We start from the raw sequence: 14,964 nt of genomic DNA, 5'->3' as shown, positions 1-14,964 counted from the left end.
AAGATTCATACACTTTAAAGGGGTTTTTCATATTGAAACTATTCCTTATTTGTAACCGCTCCCTCTACCTTGAGTTAACCTTCACTCCTAAACCTCCCCACCACAGTGGCAGCAGGGAGAGCACTGCCACTGCAAAACTCAATCCAACAGCTCCTGGGTGGATTATACATTTCCTAGGTGTTCGGGAACCACTTTCCTTATTTACCAATTAAGCAGTAGTCTAATTGTCCTGCCACTTTCTCCTCTCTTGTCTGTAATCCTCTACAACATAGGAAGAACCTTTCTAATGTTTTGTTCCAGTTTAAGGAAAATCAAATACTTCATTTAATAGAGAGCATAGAGATGCGAAAGGGGACAGTAGATAAGTGTGGGAGAGAAGAGCACATAGCGTGAGGTGCAGACCTTAAAGTAGATTTGTCTCCCCACAGCCTCCTGAGCCCAGGGTTGCTGGTAGAACTCCGAGTGCCTCTCCTCCTCTGGATTTCCCATCATATCTGTCATTATCTAAACACACAACAGCATTTTATAAATTAATAAGTAATCAGTTTACTGGAGATGTAAAGGATATGTAGAATTTTTTTTACATACCCGTGAGACTGCTTTATACACTGTGAGATCCATGTTTTTCACAGGTAGATAATTTTGAGGATTTGTGACACTTCTCTAACTAAAAGCAAAATAAAAATTGCAACCCATTCTGGGGAAAAATACCAAGGGCAGAGCCAGACCACACATTAGGCAAACTACGCTCTTGCCTTAGTGACAGTAGGGAGTAAGGGGCCTGGATTATCCTTATCTGTTTTTTGGAAAAAGGAGGCCCAAGCAGTATTGTGCACTTGGCCTCATGGGGTCTTAATCAGGATGTGTTCAAGGGATAGTAGTAATACAGCAGCATCTGGAGTGCTGGGCAGTGATTTCCACTGACTTTGCAGTCATCCAGTTATTTTATGGACTAGGTAAGACGTCGTTTACAATGATCTGCAAGCTCAGTCTGGCTAATATGCCACTAGCCGCAATCAGCCTCTCATATGCAGCCACTTATTGGTGTATAGGTCAGCTGTGCCACCAAAAGGTGCCCCGTGAACATGTGTGCTGCTGTGCTTTGTATAGCAGACTGCTTTTTAGTCTCAGTCTGTTGATCTGTATAACGGAAGCTGACAAAACATTTCACCTTTTCTATGTACCAGATGGCCGCAGCTTAATGCCAAATTCATCTAGTATATCTCTTGTGCAAAATACTCTCAGAAAATAATGCAATTGTTGCTGGCACACTTCACCTCTTGAGGCATTATTGGCCCGTAGTCAATTTGAGGCGAAAAGCCGTTTTCACGTGTTTTTGATGGAAACTTTTCACCGATGATGTCATTTTCGCCTGTTTTGACTTTCCTCCGTATTCAATTTGAAAGACTTTCCGCCTAGGCGGATAGTCAATGCAATAGGCGGAAAAGTTTTGCCTATGAATAGCAGGCGGAAAAAAGTGCAGAATTGGGGTTTTGGGGTGCAACATTGCGGGAACCCCCGTGCAGCCTTCAGACAGTGCCCCAAGGGTAAACTGTGGCAAATTTTTAAAAAAAAATTCTTAAGAACACCCCAAAAAATCACTTTGAATTTGGGGGCAAAAAAAAAAAAAATGTTGGTGGGCAAAGTTAAAAACTAGCGAACTTGACTCTGGGGGGGGTGTCCCCAAGTATGCCCCAGGTGTTTTATCATTGCAGGGGCTTGCGGCAGGTGGATTTTTCACGATTTTTAAAACTTAACTTTAGCAACTTTAAAATATGCTGGCCCCCATTTTTCAAGTACCCCAAATTTGCTGGGATAAGTTATTTTCTGCAAAGAAAACCCCAGAATACTATTCTGCACCACTTATACAAAAACGCTATTTAGCAGCTACTGAGGCCGTTTAAAAACACCAAATACCTTCAGCAAGCCAAATCAGGGGGTACCAAAGCTAACCCCCATGTAAGAAATCTTTTGGGGGGTGTCAGGCTGATTTCCCCAAATCTGACAGTTCTTTCTGCTTGTTTAAGTTTCGCCAGGTCCCGTTTTCGCATACTTTCAAATTGAATATGGCGATACGTGGGCACGCGCGCGATACTTTTCCGCCTACAAAACACACGATGTAGGCGAAAAGTCTGGGAGTCGGAAGAGTATTGTGGGTCCGCTCAAATTGAATACGACTCATAGTTGGAAGCACCTAACAAAGAAATTCATACATAAGAGCCACAGCATGCTAAGAGATTTTCAGATCACCTTGAGGTCCCTGCTTTGGGACTGCAACCAGTCCTGAATAAATTCCTGGGGATCATTGCTGAAGCTCAGCATGAAATCTCTCTGTGTCTTCAGCTGGTTGATGGATTCAATTGTCTCGTGAATCTGAGAATGGAAAAAGTTGGAGATTATGGTCCAAAGTAATTTATACAAGATGAGTAACCGCGGGGTGAAGATTACCAACCAAGGGCCAATTTATTCCACCACTAATGGATTGCTCGGTGTGGACTAGTGACAATGAAAGTGAATCTAACCTTGATATCCAGGTTGGCAATCTCCTGCTGGTTGGTAGTGGATGCAAGAAAATTGCTCATTTGGGACTTTAGGGGGTCATCCACTTCAACTTCAATGTCATAACACGCCGTCTTCTTCTGATCATTTGGGTCCACACTAATGTAAACAGGTGGGGAAAGGAACAAAAAAAAAATACAAGCAGATTTATACAAAGTGACTACCCGTATCATTCACAATATTTCTCATAACTGGTGATATTTTCAAAAGTGCTTTTGTGTGTGAGGAATTTATTTCCATGTTTTGTTACAGTCCAACCTAGCTGCCAGCATAGAGAGGAAAGCACTGGCAGAATGATTTGTTGTAGCTATTTTAGCAGGTATAACAAGAGATAGGGTTGTACAGTGTCTACTTTACCTGGCTGAATTGGCTTAATAAACAATCAGGTACAGTTTCGGAAAGTTCACATTTGTACGCAGCTGTCTATGTCTATCCGTTAGGATAAGAATGGGGTTCACGGAATGGTGGTGTCCCAAAGGACTGCATATTGGGGCTGCTGAACGCAGATTCAATTTTTCAGGAATCTGCGCGTGCACAGGACCCATTCAGAGAGTGTGCAGAATGGGTCCTTCTAAGACACACGCAAGCCCTTGAATGCCTCTACCTGACTGACACACAGAGGCATTTAAGGGGCGGTGCGGGGGCGGAGTCCGTCCCGTTTTCCGGGAGTGGTCAGCCCAGGGATTGTGTGGATGTACGCAGTCTACTGAGCTCACAAGCTGGCCAGCCTGAGTAAGCTGAGGCTTACTCAGCTGGCCGCCTGCCCGCCCACCCGGCTCCATTCACAATCGACCACCAATGGTCGCAATGGTGATCCCAGCCTGCGACCTCCGTCGCAGTGCTGGGATCGCAAATGCAGCAGGGGGTGTCATACACATTCTGCTGCATTAGCATTATTAGAAGGATCGCAATTGCAAAGCTGCCTGCATGAAGCTTTGCAACTGCGATCCTTGCTGAATCAGGCCCAGTGTCATTTAGAACTGAACGTAGTACTGTATAAAGGATGTTAAGAGCACAGAATCTGCACACTTAAGAGGATATTCTATAAAAATGACATTGTTGACTAAATTATGACCAGTTGTACTAATCAGCATATAATGAGACAGAAGTGATGATAGCACATTATAGAATATGGTGTAGAAAGAATACATCTGTAGCCAAGGTACTATTCACTAAGGGATGATTTGTAGACATTGTGATAGAAAACACTGGGCCTGATTCAGAGTTGGGACTATAGTAAGATATAGTAAGTAACTGTGTACCTGGACAAACCATGATGCAATGCAAGGGGTGCAATACATACATTGTGTTTGCACGTGGGGTAAATACTGGCTGCTTTTACATGTAGCCCACAAATGCTGGATAGCTTTATTTTTACACTGCAACTTATATTTCAGCTTGGACACACTCCTCCCAAATCTATATCTCTCTGCACATTTTACCTCTGTCCCACCTGCAGTGCAGCATGGTTTTACTAAGATGCACAGTTATCTTACTCTATTCCCAAATCTGAATACGGCCCACTATCTTTAAGTAATTTACAAGTCAATTTCTTAATCACTGAATCTATTTGAAGGAAATCAACAGTTCTCCAAATCATTGGAAAAAATTGCTCACTCCCTGATATCTTAGTGACAAGCATGGAACAGGGGACTCTATGAAAGATCAATTTGGTAAATAGATCTTAGAAATCACCGAATATAAATTCAATGTTTTTTGGCACTCAAGATTAGTTTTAAACCAGTGAGGTAAAAAAAAAAAAAAAACTTTTATGCATTGAAATAAATTTGCCCAGCTGTTTGATCTGTGTTATGTTCTATCGGTATGCAGTCGGGATGCCGACGGACTAAATGCCGACCGTTGGCATCCCGACTGTCTAATCCGGGCAAGGGTCTAATGGCAGTTATGGAACTCCCGATGCCTGTCTTTTTACCTACGCCGGTAGCCCGACGCCCGGCATCCCGATCGAAGGTAAGCTGGGCGCGGACAGCCGCTGGGGGACCGGGGGAGGGTAATGTTGGGTGTTCTAGGGGGGGACTTAGGGTTTGGCAAGGTCTGTAAGCTTAGGCTTCCATGCTGCAAACATCGCGACCGAAGGTTGCAATGTTGATCTGATCCTGTGTCTTTGGACTCAGGCATCGGATCTGTGATGCTGGCTGGAGGCATCTTTTTCCTTCAGACACCTCCTGTAGCATTAGCATACGAGTATATGCCCACAGCAGCTGCGTCCAGACACGCAGCTCCTGTGTGCATAGTGTACAATCCTGAATCAGGCCCACAGTTACACGTGTCTTTTGCTCATCTAGCCTCAATACGCACTGCAGAATGATATGCCTGGCGTGAGTGAGCCATCAGTTCCCGTGCTACTCTGTTAGCGTCTTTTTTTTTGCCAAAAATGCATCTAAGTCACAAATAGCTGCGACTATGACACAATAGGAGACTATGCTATGTGTGACTGTCTGAAAACAGAATTTGGCATGGAAAAAAGCTGCAACCGCTGCATCGTTGCACTTTGTATGCTGATTGAGAGACCCTGTGGCACATAAATATACAAGTGTCACATATCAAATTAATGGCACATAGATATACATGTGTCACATATCAAAGTAATGAGCACAGTCTCCTGGTGCATCCTAGTAGCATCACATTGCACCTTAGGTGCCTTTCCAGCAAAATAATGACGCTCGACGCTAGCAGAGTCTCACAGGACCAGGCGCGCATTTAGTGGCAGTTTGATGTGACTGCAGCAAAGACGAGTGAGGACACATCTGTACTTTTCAGTGGAAACTTGTTTGTATGAAGTTTCACTTCTTTAAAAATATACATGTGCTTCCTATTCCTGTACTGATACTGTTATCCAGTTCAGATATGAATCTGAATGAAAAAACATTTGTTAACTATTACATTTTCTCTTGCAGCAAGGCTGGGGAATACTGGACCATGGGATTGTAGATTGGGGCTGGAGCTGGCACTTAAATTAAACTGTAGCTTTAAAACCTAAGCTCCTCCCCCCCTGCAATCCCACAATTCCAGTGTTCCTTAAGTGCTTGACGGAGTAGGGCACGTTGTAGAGGGCTGCTATGCAGCCCTTTGTTGTAGTTTAGATTTTATTTTAATTTGTAATATTTTAATCCCTGTCTATTCCGGGCCCTACTGTTCGGTGCAACACGATAGGGTCAATGATGCTGGGTGTATTGTGCACAGACGTTATCACAATTAGGCCCTCTTCAGAGGTTTTGTTTTCGACGGATGCTTCGACTTCACAGTTACAGACTTTCCTAGGTAGCTTGTTTCAAGTATTTTCAGATCAGTGTTGTATCCCGACTTTTGCACGGTCTCCCTTGCTTTCTTGTCTGTGTCTTCAGTTCTGGGAGTGGTATCTGAAACCTCTCTCCAGCTGTGTTTTTCTCGTGGCGGACAGTGAACAGACCCAACTAACCATGGTCAATGGTTGGGTCGGTGCCTCATCCGTCAACCTTGTGGTAATATCAGTTGTTGGGCATGATGGTCTCCACCTCTGGACCATTCTGGGGACCCGGTTCTACTCGTGGGAGTCCCAGGGGTTAATTCTCCAAACTTGAATGGGTTGCTTGGCATCCCTCTCATCGTGGTTTTCCTTTTCTGTCCGAAAGCACTTGTTACTCTGCATTGGTGGAGGGTTTTCCATTCTCCTCCAGGTCCATGGCATAGGTATGTCTTCCGGCAGGCACAAGAGCGCGGTGCCGATGACGCAGTCTTTCCAGGGAGGAGACCTTTGTTCCCTCTCTCTAAGCGGTGGTCATACCAGTAGAGGGAAAGCAGGCAGTGGTCTTCCTCAGCAGAACCACATTTTTCCCAGGACAGTGGGCTCTCCATCCAGTGGTCTTCCTACCATTAGGGCGTGAGGCCTTCAGTGGGTGGAATCTCAGGGCCTCTCGGCACATTTGCGAGGCTCCACAGTTTGATATGCTATCCGCTGACTTTCGCCAGTGGCTGCCTTGGCTGTTCCGTGAAATTTTTCATCCAGAGCATCTGTTTCCGCCACCTACACTGTTCCCTTAGGTCTACAGGGGAATTGAGGCTTCCCGAGTGAGGGTAATCCTAGTAGTGGCTCCAGACTGGCTATGCTAGTCATGGTACGTGGACGTTCTCCCAAGGTTAGTAGGTCCAGGGTAGCGTAAACCACTTCGTCCAGACCTGCTGCTACTGGGCCAGTTTCTACAGGGCACTTCTTTATTTGGTTTTCATGTCTGACCTTCTGTGACTGAGAGTGTGAAAGCTGCAGGTTTTTCTCTCTCGTGCTCAGTGCTAGGCTGCGTGCCCGGACTCCATTTCCATCTTGCTCTTACCTCCGTGCTTGGAAACTCTAACCCTGGTGGTGTAACCGCCACATGTTTCGCCTCTCACGTTTCTTGGCCTTCCTTCTGGAGCGTTTGGAGGCCGGTTGATGACTTCGATTTGTGACGATACAGGCTTTGACACTTTCTATTTCCAGCAGCGTTTGGCTCTTCTTCTGAGGGTCTCAACCATTTTTACAAGGTGTGCTGCATATTTAGCCACTGTTTCATCCGTAGGTGGAGCCCTCGGATTTTAATCTAGTCTTATCGGTTCTCATCTAGGCTCCAATGGCGTCTTTGCATTTAATGGATCTTCGGTTTTGTTGCTTGGAAGCTGGTCTTCCTTAGGGCTATTGCCTTCCCTCGGCATGGGTCATTGTTTTGGGTTTTTCTTGTCTTCCGTGATTATTGTACGGTTGCTCCATACAGGTTTTATGTTCCAGCCGACACTTGCTTCGGTCTTGTACTTCCACCAGGATATTGTCCTTCAGGTTATTCCTCCTTTGACTAATTCCCAGGACTGGCCTGATCTGGCACGGCTAGTAAGACTGCACTCTGCAGATTTCCTTGGACACGTCTTCTTGGTACACCCCACTGTTCTCTGCGGGTTCTTTATGACGCGGCGGAACATGATTGGTCAGCTACTCAACAGTCTCTTGTCCGTTGGTTCCACTTGGTCATTACTCAAGCCCATTCTGGTGCGGGGCAACCTCCACCAGGCCAGGTGTAAGCGCCTTCTGCAAAGGGCTGTAGCGTTCTTATGGGCAGCGCAACACGGGACTTCAGCATTACAGGTCCATCGTTCAACCATCTGGTCCCCTGTCCATGTTTGCTAATTTTTTTACGTTTCAGGCTTTTTTGCCTCCGGCGGCACTCACTATGGGCATACAGTTCTCCGGTCAGGCAGCCTGGGCGTTCCACCCCTGGGGGCGGCTTTTGAACATCCCATGGTCCAGTGTTCCCCAGCCTTACTGCAAAAGAAAATAGGATTTTTGGTCAACTTAGCAGACTGGGGAACACTGCGATCAGTCCCTCACGCTCAGTCGTGCGAGGTGTTTGGGTCTTGAACGGTCTTTTTCCTACTACTATGGTTGTTCTAACAGTTTCACGGAGTTCCTGCTACTCCTCTCTGGACTCTTTCAAAGAAGTACTGGAATCATGGGATTGCATGGGGAAAAAGCTTAGGTTTTAAAGCTATAGTTTAATTTAAGTGCCAGCTCCAGCCCCGATCTACAATCTCATGGTCCAGTGTTCCCCAGCCTGCTTAAGAGAAAAGTATTCAACGGTAAGTTGACCACAAATCCTATTTTTTCTATGTTTTCCTTTTGTGACTTCAGATATATATGAAAGACATTTTGACTAGAAGGTCCTACAACTATTAAATATCATAAAGGGGCATTCCAGCTAAGCATTTAAAAAATGACAGACAAAAGGTTTAAATACCATATATTAAATTTAACATAGTATATTACAGATCTATTATGTTATTGGAGCTATTGATTTTAGGACAACCATCTGTTGCTGGATAAGGGTTCTTTACCCTGGGTAGTAGTGGGTCCTTGTCTGTCAGCTAAGATACCTACATTTACTTATTAGTCACCAGCAGTCTGGACTGTAAGAAACTATAAGTAGAACCAGGCCTCAATGCTGAAGAACACAATCATTCAGGAAAGAAGTAAGTCCAGAAATGTGGGGTATATTCATTGAAAGGGGAAACTGATTGAACTTTTGGGCATTTTCCACATTCGCTGAACACTCCCTACGTCCCTGACTGTTCTCTAGGTTTAAAGTCTGGTGTCCTATGTCATACTCTTCATAATGGAAAAAAGTGAAGGCAATTATATAAAGCAGTACAGCAGGGGATAAACAGTATATTTGAAGACCATTGCCTCGTATGTGAGTGCTAACAATTCCCACCAATATCTGACATATTTCTTTCTTGGGAGATGCACTAACCCTTGGAGAGTGATAAAGTGGAGAGAGCTAAAGCACCAACCAATCAGCTCCTGTCATTTTTCAAACACAGCCTGTAACATGACAGTTAGGAGCTGATTGGCTGGTACTTTATCTCTCTCCACTTAATCACTCTCCAAGGCTTAGTGCATCTCACAATTGAGGTGAGCATGTTGGAGGGTGATGAAAGAAGGAGGTAGCAGCAGAAGGGCCCTAAAGGATCACCCAAGGCTGTCTGCTGTAAGCAAACAAAGTCACTGTCTACACAGAAATGTCCTTACCATGTACTTATAAATGCAGAATATCTCTGAATTTCTATTACCATATAGTTTTCATGTATTGTTGCAGGTACAATTTACTGTTTTTCTGTTTAGTATGACCCCTCCCCTTCATGCACCTGAAGAGTATTGCCAAATTGATTTGAGCAGCTTCCATTTTATGTTTGCAGAGAGAGAGCATATAAACATATATTATGCTATATACTTGCATGCACACAACACAAACTAAAAAAATAAAAGTTAAGTTAGTGTTCCATGAAATCAATAAAAGACAATGGTGCTATTATATTAAATTATAACATATCAGTCCCTAATCTCTCAGTGGAATATCTGATGATCAGCACATACCTAATGTTGTGGTTAATTATAATGGGGTCCGGGTGCTGTAACAGACTTGCCAACTTCATGGGAATTTCTGAGAATCTCATTCGCATACAGTTAAAGATCTGCGGAAGAATATAGAAAAAGATGAAGGATTAACGGAAGGAAAATCAGATGATAATCCATGACAAGTAACAATTGAAGGAGGACTATTAGAATTATTAGGGAAAGTGGTGGTCCTGTGAAGGTGAAGCACACTGAAGGTCACAGGGAGAAGTGCAGCTAAATATGTTTGAGGTGTAACAAAGGATAAGAAGAATGGAATGGGAATTACAGGTCTGCACAGTCTGGAGATTGTCTGTTTTCTTCAGCAACGGTATAGTAACAGGAAGAGATACGTCTCTTAAAGTGTCACATTCCTCCTACCTGTCTGAAGTAGCGGTTGCAGTTGATGTACTCCTTTTCATGGCTGTCCTGCAACTTGTTGTTTTTGATGTATAGCCACAGAGCTTGCATGATGTTGGCACGGGTCTGAGTGTGGACACCCAGGAGTCGAGCAAGGCGGGTGTCCAATTTATATTGGGGAGGCTGCAAAAGTGGAATGGAGGTATATAACCACACTCCAATCTGAATTATATATCATCAATAATCTGCTTTCAGCCCACCTACTCGGCTAGTATAAACGTGTATAACATACTTTACTGCTCACACATCAGGAAGTACTGTAGCTGGTGGAATGACCGTCTTTTCCCCAACTACAGATGATTTAGTCAACACTACTCTATTTGTGCTTTCTATAGCAACCACAAGAGAATACCAACCAAACAAACTAAACCCAGACCTGGGAACTCTCTCTCTCTCTCTGGGCACTTACCTGATGATCCAGCATTAGAAGCAGGGTGCACTTTACATTCATATCTCCTGGGCGTTTCACCTGGAACCCATCTGTCTCCTGAGTGGTGGCCATCCTGTGCCACTGCAAAGGAAAAATGATATGATAAAGTGCACTTGTCACCTACAAACAGTGGAAGCAACCATATTATGGGAAGAAACAATATTCAGTCAAGCCCACAAAGAACTGGTGACATCATATTGTGCATTATTACTCAATTATGTGACTGGTTCTTAGTGAACTCCTAGGTTACACTCTTATTAAACTTGGTTCAGCCCACAAAATGGCTGCCTTCACTGAGTGTGTGTAGATGGCAGGTGCTCTCTAATGATTATAGAAGACTCTGGGCTTAATTCATAAATTAACAAAATTAACGCAAAAACTGGTGGTTTACATACATCTCTGATGGTGTAAGATCTGTGCATGGGCAGATGCCACACTGCAACGCCATTTGGGGGCGACGACAGGCAGCACTGCAAAAAAAATGGCATGCCGTCCCTGCTTTCTGGGCGTGATGAAGCTAGTGGTTGCCTCCTTAAAACACAGCTTCGCTGGCTTCAGTTAACCTGTAGGTTACTCAGATGACCGACGTTCACGCAGATGATCCGCTGCTGTGTCTTTAGATGTAGCAGCAGATCAGAGGAGCCTGCAGGAGGCATCTATTTACACAAGACGCCTCCTGCGGCATTAGCATATTATGACTAGGGATGTGCAGGCTCGGATAGGTTCGAGTTTGCACGTGGAGTTCGGATTTTTCCCTCCAAAAAAACGGAACTCAGAACGAGGCAAAACGTCATCTTACATGGACGAACATCATCATTCCTGGACAAAAGACCAGGAATGATGATGTTCGTCCATGTAAGATGACGTTTTGCCTCGTTCTGAGTTCCGTTTTTTTGGAGGGAAAAATCCGAACTCCACGTGCAAACTCGAACCTATCCGAGCCTGCACATCCCTAATTATGACATAGGCGCTGCGGCTGTGTAATTAGCGTACATCTCTGAATCAGGCCCTCTGTCTGTTATTAAGCAGTGTTGTTGTGGCACTTTCAGTGATTTATTTTACTCACCTCCACCAAGTGGTTGTCTGGCCCATAGAGGTCCTTATCCAACTCAATAACAAGGCTTTTAAAGAAAGAGGAGAACTTCCTTTTCTGCTTATTGGGCTGTAAAATACAATGTTAAGACAATAATGACACACTAGTCACACCTATTAACTCCATTACCACATGCGCTCCCAACATTCCATGGGGCATATTCAATTGTGTGCAATAATAGCAAAAAACCCGCACCTGCGAGGTTTTTCCTGCAGGTGCGGGTTTTTTCTTTTTTATTGCGCCGGGAGAATTAAAACCAGGCACCTCCAGAGCAAGTGTGACTTTTCCTAAAATCAATAATTTTAGGAAAAAACAACGGGATTGGCTCTGGCACCCTGTCGGAATCCCCCCTTTGGACTAATTGAGCAATTGGAAATTTCCAATTTGCTTAATTAGTCAGTAATTGCTCACCTTCCAAAGTGCTGTCTTCTTCATCCAGCGTCGGGTCCGAACTACTGCAGCAGCGGTAAGTATGTCAGTGTGTGTGAGTGAGTGTGTGTGCATCAGTGTGTGTGTGTCCCGGTGTAAGTGTCCCCCCCCAAGTGTCAGTGTGGCCCCCCCGGAATGAGCGCTGGGAGAACTACATCTCCCAGCAGCCCCTGCCCCGCCCACCAGCCCCTGGAGCCTCCCAGCAGCCCCCTCTCCAGTGAGAAGATAGAAGGGAGGCCACTGGGAGCCGCGGAGACCACCGGAGTCCCCTGGGCAGATAGGTGCTGTACTTTTTTTATTTTTATGCAGCTCTGAAAACCCTGCATCCACTTTTTTTAAATTGGATACCGCGGGTATCGGGAGCGCGCATACCCGCGGCATTCCAAAACTGGGCGTGAAGTTTTTTACCTCGCTAAACCTCGCGCCCAATTGAATATGCCCCTATGTGCAACCTTTATAGCGTACTATTTGGTGGGGTTGTTGGGAAGTCCCTATTTTTTTTTTGGGCTGCAAACTAAGGTCAATTATTTCATTACATTGGTTCCAGTTGCTAAACTTTCTATGTTTATCAACCTATATAACACCTATTGCTCTAAAGGCACCAATGTCCTAAAAGGCCACTAATCCCAATCACCATCTAAAGGGGAGTATGATGACTCTTACATCTTCAAGCAGTTTTCCTTCAACCCGCAGCTCCCAGGAGCTGACTCTCTCTCCTTCGGCTCCATCAGGTTTACCCGGAGTGAAAGTGTTGGAAATATATATCCTTAGCTTGCGCTTTTGCTGTGAAGTTAAAGTATTGTTAAAAAAGTTTATCTCAGGCATGGTGAGAGCTGCATCTATTTAGCATTCAATATATTAATCACCATCTCAACTAACAAAAGCATTTTAAAGACGCTGTGACAGCTTTAGTCATTGTCTTCTTGGGTTCTTTTTCATAATCAGTACCAGTACAGTACCAGTACAGTGCCATCCGGAGGTCATACTATCAAGAAACACATTCTACTGGTGTCACGTACGAGTGTTTAATCAAGGAATTCTTCAAAGAAATAATGTTGTTTAGTCCACAAGAAAAGCCATATGGAAACAGATAACTTATAAGTACATAAAATGATTTAAAGCTGTTATATAAGAACAGCAACTAGTTAATAAGTAGTAAAACAACATCCAAATTGATATTGGAACTGCTGTTCTGTGTAATGCCCAGTAGAAATCTTTCAATGCACACATTATAGTAACAACTAACTCTCCAACACAGACTGCAAAAATAAAAATACAATTCAGATTTTTGGGATCAATATTGTTATATGTGTGAATTGATTGCTCAGTGTTTTGTGGAATGATCTGAATATAAAGGGTTGAACTGCAAAAAATGTCTGCCTTCCATGTGTCGATGTGATTGTACAAAAAGGTAATCTTTAATTAGGAAAGGAAAAAATACTGATATGTGAGTGGCCAGCCTAATTCTCTATGTTACTCTTAAGCTACAAATATAATCACCGGTCATACAGTTAACGGTTTCTTGATGGCATCCTGAATTTCCATCCTCTTCCTGGCAATTGTCTGATCTAATTTCCGTTCAAAAGCCAAGAGGTCCATGTATGCCTGTGACTCTGGCACCAGCTCTCGGATCTACAAAGATAAAAGAGGGAAGCGAGAGGGTAATAACCTGCATCTTTTGTATTGTAAGCTTGCAAAAGCAGGGCCTTCTCTACACTCACATGTCTGCACATTCCCCATCACCGTGTTCATCCTTGTTCTGTTTGTATGGGGATGGTAGACCCGCACGCCGGGATGCTGACGGACGAAATTCCGACCGCCGGCATCCCAAAGGTAAGTATCGGGGGGGGAGGGTTAGGGTGCAGGGTTAGGCATTAGTGGAAGGGTTAGGTTTAGTGTGCGGGGAGGAGGAGGTTAGGTTTAGGCACTAGGGGGGGAAATTAGGTTTAGGCACCGGGAAGAGAGTGTTAGGTTTAGTGTGCGGGGAGGGGGTGGTTAGGTTTAGGCACCAGGGGGGGAAGGTTTAGGTTAGGGGTAAGGGTTAGTCTTGCCTGTTTTCCTTATGGGTGTCGGGTTCTGACTGTTGGAATGCTACTGTCGGTATTCTGACCAGAGGCATCCCGACCGCCGGGATCTCATACCCAACCCGTTTCTATGTATTATTTGTATGTTGCATGATTTGTTACGGACTGCTCTAAGCTGCAATTTTGTACAGTTTTATGAATAAATGATGATTATGATGACGACGACTTTCTTCTGCCATTAAAGGATATTTACTAACATTGCTCTTTGGTGCAGATGTGTACTACACATCAACCAGGCATTTGTTTGTCTTGAAAAATGAACTTGACAGATAAAAGCTAGTTTATGAATTGGTTGCTAAAGATTACTGTAAATATATTCCTTTGAGCTTTGATAGTAAATACCTTGTGTGCTCCAGGAGAATAGTTCATCTAACCTAACTGAAGGTAAGGTCTAGGTGGAGTTCAGTCACTTATCTTATTATAATGAATTTTATTAATCTGGGGTCTGATGTTTTCCCAATCCAGCAAGACCCCTCAAAGGCTATAACAGTGCAGCCCTTGACCCTCTGCCCTACTACAACTTGCTTCTTTCAAACAGGCAGCGATGTTATTAATGCCCCACCCCATAGTGTATTGCTGGGCCCCTGGGGGATCCGACAGATTACTTGAACTACAACTTAGTAGAATTCTGTATTGTAACATATTTTATGGAGCTCCACAAAACTCTTTTTAAATTTTTCGGTGCAATCATCCTTTAAGTCACAGGTTCTCAAACTCGGTCCTCAGGAACCCAAACAGTGCATGTTTTCCAGGTGTCCTCACAGAATCGCAAGTTACAAAATTAGCTCCACCTGTGGAACTTGTAAAATGTGTCAGTGAGTAATGAATACACCTGTTCACCTGCTGGTGACCTGAAAAACGTGACCTGTGTGGGGTCCTGAGGACCGAGTTTGAGAACCTCTGCTTTATGTGTTTGCACTTTGTTTTCAAAACAAACACTTATTTTTGCCTAGCTTTTCAATTATAAACAGTAGATATGCAGATAAGAGAAACAGAGATAGTTGCCTAAATAGTCAGAGATAAAGCAAATTAATAG

The 14,964-nt window shown here is 44.0% G+C and overlaps 1 protein-coding gene across 1 annotated transcript in view; it reads right to left on the bottom strand.

Annotated features, from left to right (window-relative positions):
* Positions 1 to 14,964, bottom strand: part of SMARCD2 (SWI/SNF related BAF chromatin remodeling complex subunit D2) — a 46,873-nt gene that overhangs the window by 3,755 nt on the left and 28,154 nt on the right. Inside the window, exons 4-12 of the mRNA XM_088442365.1 lie at positions 13,354 to 13,476; positions 12,508 to 12,627; positions 11,389 to 11,484; positions 10,302 to 10,403; positions 9,854 to 10,015; positions 9,455 to 9,552; positions 2,523 to 2,658; positions 2,251 to 2,373; positions 403 to 504 (exon numbers count right to left, since the gene is read on the bottom strand). Of these exons, the coding sequence (XP_088298491.1) occupies positions 403 to 504; positions 2,251 to 2,373; positions 2,523 to 2,658; positions 9,455 to 9,552; positions 9,854 to 10,015; positions 10,302 to 10,403; positions 11,389 to 11,484; positions 12,508 to 12,627; positions 13,354 to 13,476 (1,062 nt within the window). The remainder of the gene's footprint in view (positions 1 to 402; positions 505 to 2,250; positions 2,374 to 2,522; positions 2,659 to 9,454; positions 9,553 to 9,853; positions 10,016 to 10,301; positions 10,404 to 11,388; positions 11,485 to 12,507; positions 12,628 to 13,353; positions 13,477 to 14,964) is intronic.

This window comes from Taudactylus pleione, unplaced genomic scaffold, assembly GCF_031769625.1.
Source record: "Taudactylus pleione unplaced genomic scaffold, aTauple2 ptg000018l, whole genome shotgun sequence".
NCBI lineage: Eukaryota > Metazoa > Chordata > Amphibia > Anura > Myobatrachidae > Taudactylus > Taudactylus pleione.
The sequence above is the reverse complement of the archived record's forward strand: the minus strand, read 5'-3'. Positions and strand labels throughout refer to the sequence as shown.